This window comes from Lepisosteus oculatus, chromosome 10 (genome assembly GCF_040954835.1).
Source record: "Lepisosteus oculatus isolate fLepOcu1 chromosome 10, fLepOcu1.hap2, whole genome shotgun sequence".
Lineage (NCBI taxonomy): Eukaryota > Metazoa > Chordata > Actinopteri > Semionotiformes > Lepisosteidae > Lepisosteus > Lepisosteus oculatus.
Window position 1 is genome coordinate 39,898,921 of NC_090705.1, and position 13,107 is coordinate 39,912,027.

At 48.3% G+C, this 13,107-nt stretch overlaps 1 protein-coding gene across 23 annotated transcripts in view; it reads left to right on the forward strand.

Annotated features, from left to right (window-relative positions):
- Nucleotides 1–11,402, forward strand: part of clasp2 (cytoplasmic linker associated protein 2) — a 102,748-nt gene extending 91,346 nt beyond the window's left edge. For all 23 annotated transcript variants that reach the window (XM_015356893.2, XM_069195184.1, XM_069195193.1 and 20 more), the window contains 10 exons: nucleotides 983–1,126; nucleotides 2,922–3,065; nucleotides 3,309–3,409; nucleotides 3,575–3,734; nucleotides 4,524–4,752; nucleotides 5,705–5,898; nucleotides 6,345–6,473; nucleotides 7,762–7,968; nucleotides 8,614–8,730; nucleotides 9,209–11,402. In XM_015356893.2, coding sequence (XP_015212379.1) covers nucleotides 983–1,126; nucleotides 2,922–3,065; nucleotides 3,309–3,409; nucleotides 3,575–3,734; nucleotides 4,524–4,752; nucleotides 5,705–5,898; nucleotides 6,345–6,473; nucleotides 7,762–7,968; nucleotides 8,614–8,730; nucleotides 9,209–9,298 — 1,515 coding nt within the window. In that variant the 3' untranslated portion in view covers nucleotides 9,299–11,402. The remainder of the gene's footprint in view (nucleotides 1–982; nucleotides 1,127–2,921; nucleotides 3,066–3,308; nucleotides 3,410–3,574; nucleotides 3,735–4,523; nucleotides 4,753–5,704; nucleotides 5,899–6,344; nucleotides 6,474–7,761; nucleotides 7,969–8,613; nucleotides 8,731–9,208) is intronic.
- Nucleotides 11,403–13,107: the final 1,705 nt, after the last annotated feature.

Sequence of the window (13,107 nt, forward strand, 5' to 3'; positions counted from 1 at the left end):
GAAGATGGTGAAATGTCGCTGGACTGAACGTTTTTTGTTTTTCCATGGTAATACCTCTAGCCTTAGGGAGTGTTGTACCTCATACCTTTCATGCCCCTGGAAATTGGTCATTATTATTATTATTATAATGACCCTGTGCCTGACAGTAGAAAGAGCTCGATTGCTTAAAATTGCTCATGGAAGCCTTCGGTTCCATGTTCCTGTGCAAAAGGAGATGCGTTTTAGAGAGATTATGTGTATTTTTTCTATGCAGAATTTTATACCCGGTGTTCCAGAGTTATTTCTAGTAGAACAGTATGGTTGTGAGCCCTTCAGGGTATACTATTTTGGCTTTTGTTGATCCTGAACTTTGTTAAATTCTCCAATTATTGACTCTACTAAAAGGGGCATTTGGACTTGTCATGTCTCAGTCACTCCTCCATGGATATGTTTCCTGCTTTTGTGATGAGGAGTCTTGCGATGGCTGTGGGATGCCCAGGTGAGGGGTTTTGTCTGGCTTTGAGCTCGTGCAGTTTCAGGGTGTAGTCTGAGGTCACCTGCCAGCAGCAACAGCACAATCAACTGAATTTGCAGGAGTACCCGCTTGTGTCTGTCTGAGCTGAACGTGTCTTTTTTTTTTAAAAAGAGGTTGACGGTGCAGCATGTCTGTTAACCTCTGCGAGGCATTTAACCTCCTGCCCCTGTATTCTGTTCCGTCTTGCTACTGTGGAGGAGCCAGGCACACGGGCAGTTAAATCGCAACTGGCGTGCAGGGGTTTGGGCCGCACAGTTTTTCCACCAGTAAGTGGTTGCGAAGCATCCCTTATGCACAGCGGTCCTTTCCGGAGTCATCCTGCAGGGGTGTCCCGTCAGTGGCTGCGTTGACCTTTGACCCCGAAACGAGGCGGGCGGAGCTCATCGGCACCCGTACGCAGCCGATCGGTCGCGCGGCCTCCCCCAGGAGCTGAAAGCTGCTGTGTTTGTGGCTCCCCCCCTCCGGCAGGTGAAAGTCGCCATCCTGAAGTACATCGAGACCCTGGCCATGCAGATGGACGCGCCGGACTTCGTCAACTCCAGCGAGACGCGCCTGGCCGTGTCCCGGATCATCACCTGGACCACGGAGCCCAAGAGCTCGGATGTGAGGAAGGTACAGCAGCCCGCCTCACGGGGGGGGGGGTCTCGTCTGGGCGTTCCTAATGGTTCTGTGAAAAACTGGGAAATGAGTCTTTTCACAGGTAGGATTCTTCTTAACATTAGCAGACTACCCAGCAAGCCTCACAGTTAAATATACATATATTTATGAATATATACAGATCAGCACAATAATGCAAAAGTGCCATTCTCTCAGGAGCGGTCGATATATGCCAGTATGCATTAATAGTAATAGAAACATTGAACATATATAGGGTTCTGATTCACTTAGAGGAGGGTTTCATTCTAATTAGTATTGTAGTATTGGGGTATAGCATTTTCTTTTCTGTTATTTATCAAGGAGTGTGTGCACTCCCGGGGGTAGTGCAGTGAACGGCTGCAGTCCTAGGGCTCTCCCCATCGTGTCTGAGGGCAGGATTAAAGGCAGGTGGGGGCAGCAGCTGTCTGAGTCGTCACCGGCGTGATGCTGAAACCAGCTCGGCCCCCTCAGTTCAGCACGAGGGGGTGATTGACGTTCCTGTCCAGGCTCTCCTGGCAGTCCTGGATGAGCACAGTGGGGACACTGTGTGCCGAGTACTGTCCTCGAAAACCTTCCCGCTCAAACATAAACTAGAGGGATACCTTGCCGGCTGTTGGAAATTCTTTCTCCTGTCACAGTTCCAGTTTTCCTGCTGTTTTCTTCAGCGTTTGATAGTGAGATACGTGTATGGTTTGGTGCCATGTTTTTGCATGATGGCAAGGGACAGCTATATTAAAAGCCTGAATGTTTGTCTGTAGTGGGAATTAAAATACAAGGCGACGCCAGTCGAGTAACAGTTTTTGGTACCGTAACATGGTTTTGTTTCTCTGGTTTGTTGTAGTCGTGACATTGACTGTGACATTTCATCCGGAACGCCTCATTTGGTTTTCCTTCATGTACTTCAGAAAAACTTTAAAAATGAAAACTCTTTATGTTCGCTCTGGTCTTTTTTAAACTGCGAGTGTTTTGTGTGGGGGGGGGGGGCAGGGGAGTGTTTTTCATATTTTTTTTCTTGCAAGTAGTCAGTATTGTCCCTACCAGACCAACAAAATAAAGTCTGGTCAAATATACACATGTGATGTGCATTCACACGTGTTGTTGTTCTAAACAAGACAGCTAAGACGTTTCATGCAAAAAGAGGAGCTTTCTGTAGAGAGATGTGCTCTTCCCCACTGTCAGAAAACGTTGTGCAGAGGATAATGTAAGAAAGCAATAGAAGCAGCAGTGGAAACAGATCTTCTTCAGGACCTGGAGCACACCTGGCAAAGACATTTGAAAAAAGAGACAGTAAAACCTCAATGTTCACCATTTCTGCATTCGCTTTCTCGCCTAGTTGCACAAGCCTTATCAAGTAAGTGAGAAGGGCTGCATGTCACCTCTCTTTTAAATAAGTAATGAATGGGCTTGTCCAGATCTCCCTTTGATTTTGCTTGTTGCTGTTTTTGCAATTGAGACGTACTTAAACTAACAAGAAAGTTAGTCAAACTTTTCATTTAGTTGTGCTATGCTTGTTTCTCATCTCTCTGTGTATTTGCAGAGCCTTTAGATTTTTCCCCACCTGAATTGTCTTTTTTTCCCTCCCCAGTTACATTTTCTTGAGTCATGTTAAAACTGTGGGTGGAGTTCCGTGTTTCCACCTCAAATGACCAATTCAGGCCCCAGTGTCGGAAATGCAGTTTGTGAATGAAGGGACCGGTAGTGTCCAGTTTGGTGAAGGAGAGGAGACTTTGTCTAGAATGGACAGCAACGGGTCTGTGATTTTGTGTTCTAGGCTGCCCAGGCGGTTTTAATTTCCCTGTTCCAACTCAACACCCCCGAATTCACCATGCTGCTGGCCGCGTTACCAAAAACGTTTCAGGACGGCGCCACCAAACTCCTGCAGAACCACCTGCGCAACAGCGGCAACTCGGCTCAGGTGGGAAACCCAGGAAACGGCGCTTGGCATTGTGGGAAGGAACGATGGCACCATCGCATGTCGCCTCTCCGCCCCACACTTTCCATTCGAGCCAGAAGCTCCAGGAGAGCTGTTCGTTGAGCGAAGGGCGGGGCGCGTGTTAAAATGCTGTGTCCTTGTAGTGGGCAGGCGTGGAACGCTAGAGGCAGGTTAGGGCTCGAGGCGACGTGCTTCTGGACGCGTGTGATGAACTCTCTGTTTCAGGCCCCCACTGGCAGCCCTTTGATTCGCCACACGCCGCGCTCTCCTGCCAGCTGGTCCAGCCCTCTCACCTCCCCGACCAGCTCCTCGCAGCTCTTACCGAGGTGAGAGTCCCCCTCCCGGCGACCGTGGAGCCCCCCAGCCACAGAGCTCCATCAGTCTTTCATCAGCCCGCCCTCCGGGGCCTGTTCCCCGACAATCGTGGCCTTCCGGCGGGGCCTGCTTGTCTGTCTGTCTGGGTTAAGACCCTTGTATTGGTTGTCCCCCAGCACTGCGTTTGACTACGACACAGAAAACATGAATTCGGAGGACATCTACAGCTCTCTGAGGGGAGTGACGGAGGCCATCCAGAACTTCAGCGTGCGCAGTCAGGAGGACATGAACGAGCCCGACAGACGAGAGTCGAAGAAGGACGGGGAGGGAGAAGCCGTAAGTTCGGGACTGGAAGCGGGCAAGGATGATGGGAGGGAATAGTTCTGGATGTTGATAGGTATAATAAATACGAGTATAAAGCTTAAAAACCTGCATTAATAGTTGAATTTTTAAAAAAGGCAAGCCCCACTGAATCGAGTCACGTGTGCAATATTATTTTCGAAAGCTTCCTTTTAAGAAGGCTGCCTGCACTTCAGTAAGGTTATTGCTCAATACCTCTAAGAGTATTTTTAGCCTCGTCTTTAAGTTCAGAAGTGCAGGTTACAGACAACCTTTCTGATGTTACTGTGGAATAATATCCAAGCACCTGGTGGGTGTAAACACAGGGCAGACGCGTGGGCATGAACTTCTGTAAGGCACAGTCACTTTCCATGATTAATGGTCTGGATGTTCCCCGAAACGGAACCATGTGTACTTCTAAATGGAAGGGTCCCGACGGTCCGAAACTGCTCCGATGACATTGGACCTCGCACCTTGTGAATTCTCTATTTTTGGCCTGTTTGTACTCTGGGTGGTAATTTGAAGTGGTTGGGGGTTGCTTGATTTTTTTTTTCAGAACTTTTTTTTTTTTTACCATTTTTCGCCAATGTTTAATAGCGTGACCAGTTTACAAGACATTCCAGCCAGACTTGAAAAACTCTTCCCCTCCCCCCCACGGGTGCTGGTACTCTCCCAGGATTGCCGAACGCGTCTTCGAATGCCCCGCCCCCCCCGGGCGAGACGGCGCGAGGCTCTCTCGCGCCGCTGTCGTACTCATCCCGTCTCTCCGTGTGCTCTGTGCTGAAGGTGGTCGGCGGCGTCCATGACCCACGGGGCGGCGGAGACGCCGTCGACTCGGGCCGCACCGCCCTGGACAACAAGACCTCCCTCCTCAACACCATGCCCCTGCAGCCAGCCAGCCTGCGCTCCCGCGACTACAATCCCTTCAGCTACTCCGAGCCCTACGGCCGGGCCTTCAGCAAGACCGCCCTGACGGAGGCCGTGTTCGACGACGACGCCGAGCAGTTCCCCGAGGGTGAGTCTCGGGTCTCCCGGCCGCACTGCCGCCCGTCAAGGGAGTCGGGAGTCTGGCTGACCTTTCTCAGAGGGCTGCCTGGCTCGGCCTGCGCTTCCCGAGACAGGAAGGCATTTGAAAAGGTTATTCTAGGGGAGAGGAGGATAGCATTTCAGTCAAGAAAAGAAATCGGTCATCCCTCCTGGAAAGGACCTTTTCTATCTGCAGTGCAGGAGTTGAAATGATAGAAAGCCTAGTTCCCTTGGAAGATGTTATTCTCTCTCAGTTCGCTTTTGAAGTTTTTTGCCTCCTAGTTACTAGGGTATGGAGTGTAAATGCAGGCTGTTGCTCAAGTGTTCAAAAGAAGTTGAAATTCAAATGAGTCGTTATTAAAATGATTGGTAAAGTTAAAAATCATTCTCGGAATCTTCCTAGATTTCTTTAAAAAAAGAACAGATTGATCGCCGCGCACACAGAGCGGTCATCTGTGTTTTTAAAGCGGACTTGTGTGAGCTAGAAGAGATGTGTGTGATGAAACAGTCGTCTCACCCTCCCGGGTTTCATTTTAGTCTGTGATGTGATTGGCAGGTGTTGGTAGCAGGTCGTCTTCACAGTGTCCGTACAAAACGGCTAATCCATCTGAATCAATTGGAAGATATTTTTTTTACAAAACGGTCTGAATGTCTGACAACGTGGAGCAATTAAAATTTCGCAAGAAATCTCTTTCCCTTCATATCGCAAACCGTACTGACCCGTCCAAGAGGACGTTCAGTTTTAAGTTTGCACCTAGTGCCGAAAGCTGGTTATAATACATGCGACAATAATCTTGCATAAAGTATCAGAGTGGTACGAAGGTGGGATGTTTCCTGTATTAAATGCGACGCCTGAGCTGCGAGGTTGCGCGTCTCCGATTCCATTTCCTGGAGTTCTGGGCGGCCCGTCTGACCCCTGTCCGTCCTGTGGGCTCCCACAGGCAGCAAACTGGACCAGTCGGAGCTGGTGGCGGAGCTCCTGAAGGAGCTGTCCAACCACAACGAGCGCGTGGAGGAGCGCAAGGCGGCGCTGTGCGAGCTGATGAAGCTGATCCGCGACGACCTGCTGGCCGTGTGGGACGAGCACTTCAAGACCATCCTGCTGCTGCTGCTGGAGACGCTGGGCGACAGGGAGGTACGCCTTCACGCGTGTGACCCCCCCATCTCCAATTAGACTCCTTTCTCTTTGTCGTCCAGTCAGATTGCAGATTTGTGTTTGGTTTCGCCTGTCGCAACAGTACCATCACATTTCAGCAGTGGAATCCACAAGCACACGGTTCATCAAGACGGATTAAAGAAAAGTAAAACGTCAGACATGAAAATCAAGCATTCACAGACCAAATCAAACTGGTACAAACAGATAAAATATCATGAACAACTTGTGTTCAGTACTTGCAGGGGCTAGGGGATAAAAAGGACCTTTTATTCATATTTCCCTAGGGACCGCCGTCCAGATGCAAGCATCACAAACTGAACAATTTCAGGGGGTGGGAGGTGTCTTGAATGATACTTTTTGCCACCGTATGTAATGCACGACGTGCTGTTGTTATTGAGGCTGAATCGCTGCCCTTTTCCCCACAGCATGTGATCAGAGCTTTGGCTCTGAGGGTGCTGAAGGAAATCCTCAGCAAGCAGCCCACACGCTTCAAGAACTACGCGGAGCTCACCATAATGAAGACGCTGGAGGCCCACAAGGATCCCAACAAAGAGGTCGGTCACGGGTCACGGGTCACGGGTCACGGGTCACGGGTCACGGGTCACGGGTCACGGGTCACGGGTCACGGGTCACGGGTCACGGGGGAAGGAAAGGTTCTTGCGCTGTCACCGGGGATTGGAGTTGTGTTATGCGGTGTCACCCTTCTGCTTTTTTCGATTCAGCGCGAAAACTGTGTTTTGCGCCTGTTCCCAGTTAGGGGAGGCAAAGCCTGATGATTTCATGGTTAGAAAGGGAACAAAAATGAGGGGCCCATTCTGCCTATTTGAACATTTGGGTTTCAAGCAGCTAGCTAGCTGCAAACTTTACTGTTCTGTATTCCCACTATCCCACTAGTTTTATTACTCACTGTTGTGTTTTGCATTGCACAGCCAGCTTGTGCCATCAATATTATCCTATGAGCCTCAACAAGTGAAATGTTCTCTGGTCACGGTACAGTGCTTACATACGCCACTGTAGGTCAGGGCATTGATCTTTATAGAGACGGAATTTCAAATCCTGCTTTCAGGAGCCTGGTTCTGTTTTTTTTTTATTCCACCTTCCCCCCTCAGTCATCTTATTAATCAATTTATTTTAGTTCTAGGTTTTTTACTGTTGTTTTAAAAGGATGCACTTGGTTAGAGGTAATCGGTAAGACATTCAGAAAAAAGTGTTGAATCTTTCCTAGTTCATCAATCCGACCTCAAGTAAGGTGCATAACCCAGATGTAAGGAAGGCTTTTCAGTTATCTAGTAACTGATTTGTCATCCGTTGTATAGGAGCTGGAACAGCTAAGTGCAATTCAGCGGCAAAATAATGGAATTTCTCAGTGGAACTTGATTTATTGACATGTCCGCCAGTACTTCTTCAAGAAAAGAATCCAATTACAGCTTTGTATTTTCGGTCTTTAAACCTTTCTGAAAAAAAGATCCATCTCTCCCGAGCGTTCGTCACGGCACTTGCTGGTGTATCTGATTGCCGTCAAGAAGATTGAGCTGCTGTTTTATATTTTAAGGTTCATATGAAATAGTCCAACGCCTGGAGAGATGGTGAGCTCCTGCTTGTGAAAGTTTCAGGCAGGTAAAATAAGTAGCTGTAAAGGTTTTTAACTTCTTACTGACTGGTTGGATAGATAAACATTCGACGAGTCGTGGTGATAAAGTTTATAATCATCCCATGGGCTTACCCTTTCTTTGTCCTGCTTGTGGAAGTCTTTTATGGGTTTTGCGGTTTCAAGGAGTCCCGTGCTCTGTAGAAGGTGCCCTGGCCCAGTCTGTGTCTAAGGATGTTTCAATGTCGGCGCAGGTGGTTCGAGCAGCAGAAGACGCAGCAGCGATGCTGGCGACCTCCATCAGCCCGGACCAGTGCATCAAGGTGCTGTGTCCCATTATCCAGACGGCAGACTACCCCATCAACCTGGCCGCCATCAAAATGCAAACCAAGGTCATTGACCGGGTCCCCCACGACACCCTCAACCAGCTCCTACCCGAGATCGTCCCTGGATTAATACAGGTATGCAGCTCGGCTCCTGGAGTCATATAGAATGGAATGTCACGACATTGGCGAAGCGGTTAGCTTTGTATCCTCACAGCACTGGGGCCTCAGGTTCAATTCCTGGAGTGCTAGCTGTGTGGAGTTTGTATGTTCTCCCTGAGCCTTCCACAACTCAAAAGACATGCTGGTAGGATAATTGGCTTCTGGGAATAGTGGCCCTGCTGTGTGTGTAGCCTGTGGTGGACTGGTGTCCCACCCAGGGTGTATCCTGCCTTGTGCCCATTTCTTGCCAGGATAGGCTCTGGTGCCCCCATGACCCTGCCTTGGAAGAGGTGGTTAAAATAGATTGCTGGAAGCCCTGAACCCTGATGCATCTAAATATCGAAATCGAAATTTTAATCTCACGTCGTTCTGCTGAAGAAAAATGAAAATCGATCAACGTCCAATGAATCAATTGAACACTTGGTCATCTGGAACTGTGGCCGAAAACTACAGAACGTTGTGTATTGAAACCTTTGCTTCCTGTCTGCTAAGAAAGCCTCCAGATTTGTTTGCGTGTGGGGTGATCAGGACTGGCGAAGCGATGATGCCGTTGAAACCTCTGTAGGCTTCAGTGTTTCCCCCTCCCCCCCAAACTGACGATGTTTCCGTTCATCCTGGTAGGGCTATGACAATTCGGAGAGCAGCGTGCGCAAGGCCTGCGTCTTCTGCCTCGTCGCGATCCACGCCGTCATCGGAGAGGAGCTCAACCCACACCTGAGTCAGCTGTCCAGCAGCAAGGTAAACTCCTCCTCCTGCACAGCGCCGGGAGAGACGGGGCTGAAAGCACTTGACACAGCGGGCTTGAGCCCGACTTCATGGAGCTGCAGAAGTAGCCACCGGCCCTCTTCTCTCTGACCTTACCGGTGGAATCAGTGAGGGGTTCGTTTTGTATCAAAACCCCAAGTGCACGCTGACCGAATGATTCATAGCATTACCGATTTTAAATTTGAAGAATCGAGCTCCCTGGCGTCAGATGTCCCGTTTGCAAACTGCGGCGATTCCAGATCGCCTGTCTGATTGCAAACAGCTCTGCGGGGATTGAGCGATCCCACTCTTTTGACAGTCCTTCCAGAACCAGGGTTGGGGAGGCTCTGCTGTGCACCGATAGTCTGTCTTTCAGATCTGTCTGCTACTGAAACACAGGGTTGTTTGCATTTAGTTTGAGCTGTGCTAGGACAATAACGCCTTAATCTTGCTCTCTCTCCCCCCCCCCCAGTGGAAGCTGTTGAATTTGTACATCATCCGATCTAAGAGTGGCTCGACCGGCGGCGACCCCACAGCAGACATGGCGGGCCAGGGCTTGTAAGGCAGAGAACCATCGAGCAGCGGCCAGAGGCAGGGGCTCACTGGCAATCGGGCTGCCGAGCCACGCCCACCACCTCTCTTAACGACAGTGCTTCTCCTCCCCGTAATTTCTAACCGGATGGACCTCCATCCCATCTGCATGTTAACTGTCGCACTAAGCTGTCTGGAATCGAAGAAGGGGGGTACAGTATTAGTGTTCGCTCATCAAGAGAAGAGAAAAAAAAAAACCCCGATCAGTTTATCGAGTATTCTGGTCGATTTTGATTTTAAAATTCCTATGTAATATAAAAAAAAAAAGCGTGCTGGTAGCTGAAAGTTCTCTCGTGGCACCGCCAGACTAAATGCAGTGCAGATGGCCTAATTCCTAGACTGGACACTCAACACAGCCATCAGGCTGGCACTGAATAAACGCCAGTCACTCAATAGCTCACTCGTGGATCCTTAACCACCATACAGAGAACTAAATAAACCGAAGTCTGGTAACGTTTTGGCTTTTGTCTTTGTCGGCGTTAACTCTTACAGGTCATGTCCAGCCGCTGGTTTAGAAGATTAAAAGTGAAGATTCGCACAGCCTTTTGCTTCGATTTTTTTTTCCTAACAAAGAAAACAAGCCACTCGTATCGCAAAAACGTCACTTAGAAATGCGCATTGCCCTCGTGATTCAGTTCTGCAGTTTATAGTTACAGGTTTCTTTGAACTCAAAAGGCTGCTTTTGTGGGAGAATAAAAGTAGTTCTAGTATCATTCTGGGATGAAAAGCTTTGTCATTTTGCCCTAAGGTATTTTTTCTATGGATTTTATGATTAAATGTTTGAGATTCCTGGATGGATTACGGAATACCTGAAGCATTTTAAGTTCTTACATAGTAAAAGGAAGATGGCCCTAACAGAATCATTTCCTGTCTGTGGATCAGTTATTCAGTCTGCATGTCTGGTAGGCTTTGCTGACTGAGTGGATGGATGTCATCTCTAGATGCCTGTGATTTTCTTCAATCGAAACGCCTGAGTGGGTTTCACTGGGCAAGCACTGGTGTGTTTCTGTCTCCTCTCAAAAAGTTTAGCGGAAATTGGGCAGAAGATGCCGAGCTATTCATTTGTTCTTACAAAATGGCATAGGTACCATGAAAGTTCTCTTAAGCCTCTCATTTTCTTCAGTGGTATTACATCTGCATGGTTATACCCGATATACAAGGAAACATTCCTTCTTTTTCACTTGCATTGGTGCTTTCAGTGGATTGCATTGGTATCTTACTGTCAGCCTTTTAACAGTGGCTAACTCCGAGTTCATTTTAAGGAAAGGGCACCCTCCCATCTCAGAACGGTGGATCTGGAAAAGGTGTGTGGTTACAGGGACACTCCAGAAATGTTCATATATATATATACATTTAACAAGCTTCTAATGTGTGATGAGCAGTTTTTGCTAGGGTACTGCCAGTTGCAAATGTGTTTTACCTGAATTCAGAAATGAGGTCTGTGTTGCAGTAGGTGTCTGCACAGTGGTACGTTCTGAAGGGGAGTTAGGAATATGTCACAGGTCAAAGTCTGCATGGTGGTTAACTTCTCAGTGACTTTGTTTGGGCACGGGTAAACTCTTTTCTGATCCCTTCCGGTTCTGTTTGACGGGACGTCCCAACACTCTGACCCCACGCCGTGCTTTTCTGGGCGCTTTCTGAACCTCCGTTACTCGCGCGCTGCTTTCGTGCTTGATGTCATTTCCTGTCCAGGGGGGAGCGATTCCGATGGCGTACAAGCGTGTCCGGATATTGGCAATCATTTCACGAGATCCAAACAAAAAAAAAAAACAAGGTCAGTTTGTTTGGCAGTTTGTTTCCCGGAGGTAAAGAGTCAGCATTGATCCGATTTGTTTTTCTGTTGTGGCAAAAGTAGTCTCTTTTTTCTTAAATGAGAAAGAAACTTGTAGAAATGTATCTACTGACATGAAAGGCGAAACTCTTGTCAATGTCTCCTTTTTTTAATAGTCACTTTTTTTTTGTTTTCCTTCCTGTGAGTGTAACATTCTAGTTTCCACTGTTGTTACTTTTTGTGTATTTATAGATCTGTGCTTACAGTTGTGCATATACCTGCAATAAAATTGTACATAACATTACCTGAGAGACAAGCCCCCGAGCTTTGTTTTTATTCACCTTTTGAGATCCTGAGGCTCGCTTCTGTTCACGTTTGTTTGTTTTTTTGTTTCAGCAAAGAGTAAATGAAGCTGAAACGTTTTTCGTGGTTTCGCTTTCCAGATGGAAAGAGTAAGGGGTTTATAATGTTTGCTGTTCATTAGTTCACATCCTGCGAGCTGGAAGCTCTGCTGGCTGTTAAAAGGACGTGTTCAAGGCGCCACATACTAGTTCCAGCTCAGATAGCCATCTGAAGAAATGTGTGAACGGCAAACACAACTCAAAACATCTCAATATCACTATACCTAGGTGTACAGTTTTGCCTTGTGTATTACTAAACAAAACCCTGGACTTCTAAGTGCGTTTGCACGACAAAACAGGTGCTGCCATCGACATTGCTTCTTGAGCTGTGACTGAAAACCCACCCTAACCCCATGGGTGTACTCGTATATCCACAGGTGGATGGCTGCGGTTTGCTTGTACCGGCCATCTACCGTCTCGACCCAGAGCCTCCAGTGCAAGTTGAAAGCGGGGCACAATATTCACATGATCGAACCCCAGCCGGAGCTCTGCGCCACACACGCTTTCTGGCCCCCAGGGAAAGCCGTGAAACTTTGACAACGGAAACGCGACACGGCTGAAGTCATCAAAACGTTACACTCGGTCGCCAGGAAGGAAGTTCGGAGAAGACTCGGGAAACTCACCAGTATCCGGTCCCAAACAAAGATTCCGAGCTCTTCAAACATATCTGTGACCACTTGACTGGTCCCTGTCTGACTTGCGGGGGTGTCAGAAGGAAATGCTCGTGTGAAAACACACCCAGGGGGGCTTCCTGGGAGTCGCCCGCAGGTTGGAGAGATGAACAGAGCGGTGGTCGGTGTTCAGCACTGCGGACAGCTCCGCGTTGCCGGAAGGCAACAAGACCGTATAAAGAATACATGCTCTACAATCTGTTTGATCGGGCAAGTGTGGGACATTTATTTAGCGGGGTCCCCCCCCCCCACACACACACACACACACACACAGCCAAATAATTTTTGAACGCAACACCAGTCGGACCAGCACTCGAAAAGCGACGACACCCCCAACTGTTGTCAACGAAAGCGCGGTGAAGCGGAGGAGGTGATCAGGCTCGGCCACTACCTTATTTATGGTAAGAACGGCAGAATAGGCTTATGTCACTCTCTTTTAAAACAACTTCCTGGTCTCTTTTCTCCTGGCGGGCATTCCAGTAACTTCCATCAGAGGCCAAGGATGCTGTTAAACTGTTCCCGTTCGCCGATCGCTCAAGTGCCGGCAGGTGAGGTTCCCCTTCAGACGCTGTTGATCCGAGGAAGCGCCGGGTCTGTTGGGCGGCTGGAAATGGTGTGTACGTCCCTCTGGCCCGGCGTGTGCCTTGGTCGTCGCTCGGGCCTCTGCATTTCGCAAAGCTGCGAAAAAAATAAAAATAAATAAACAGAGTTTAACGACAGGAAATTGATTCCAGTTGTCAGATCACGTAGACGCATACCTTAGCTTTGTGCAACAACCTGAAACTTTCAGGGACCATAAATCATATTATTGCTAAACATGCTAAAATATAGAATACGAATTTTTGTATAAAAATGCATTAAGTCCTGTTCTACACCTGCATGCTTTGGAAGCACTGGCCTACCTGTATACAAAATTCTTTTAAATCTAGCATTACCA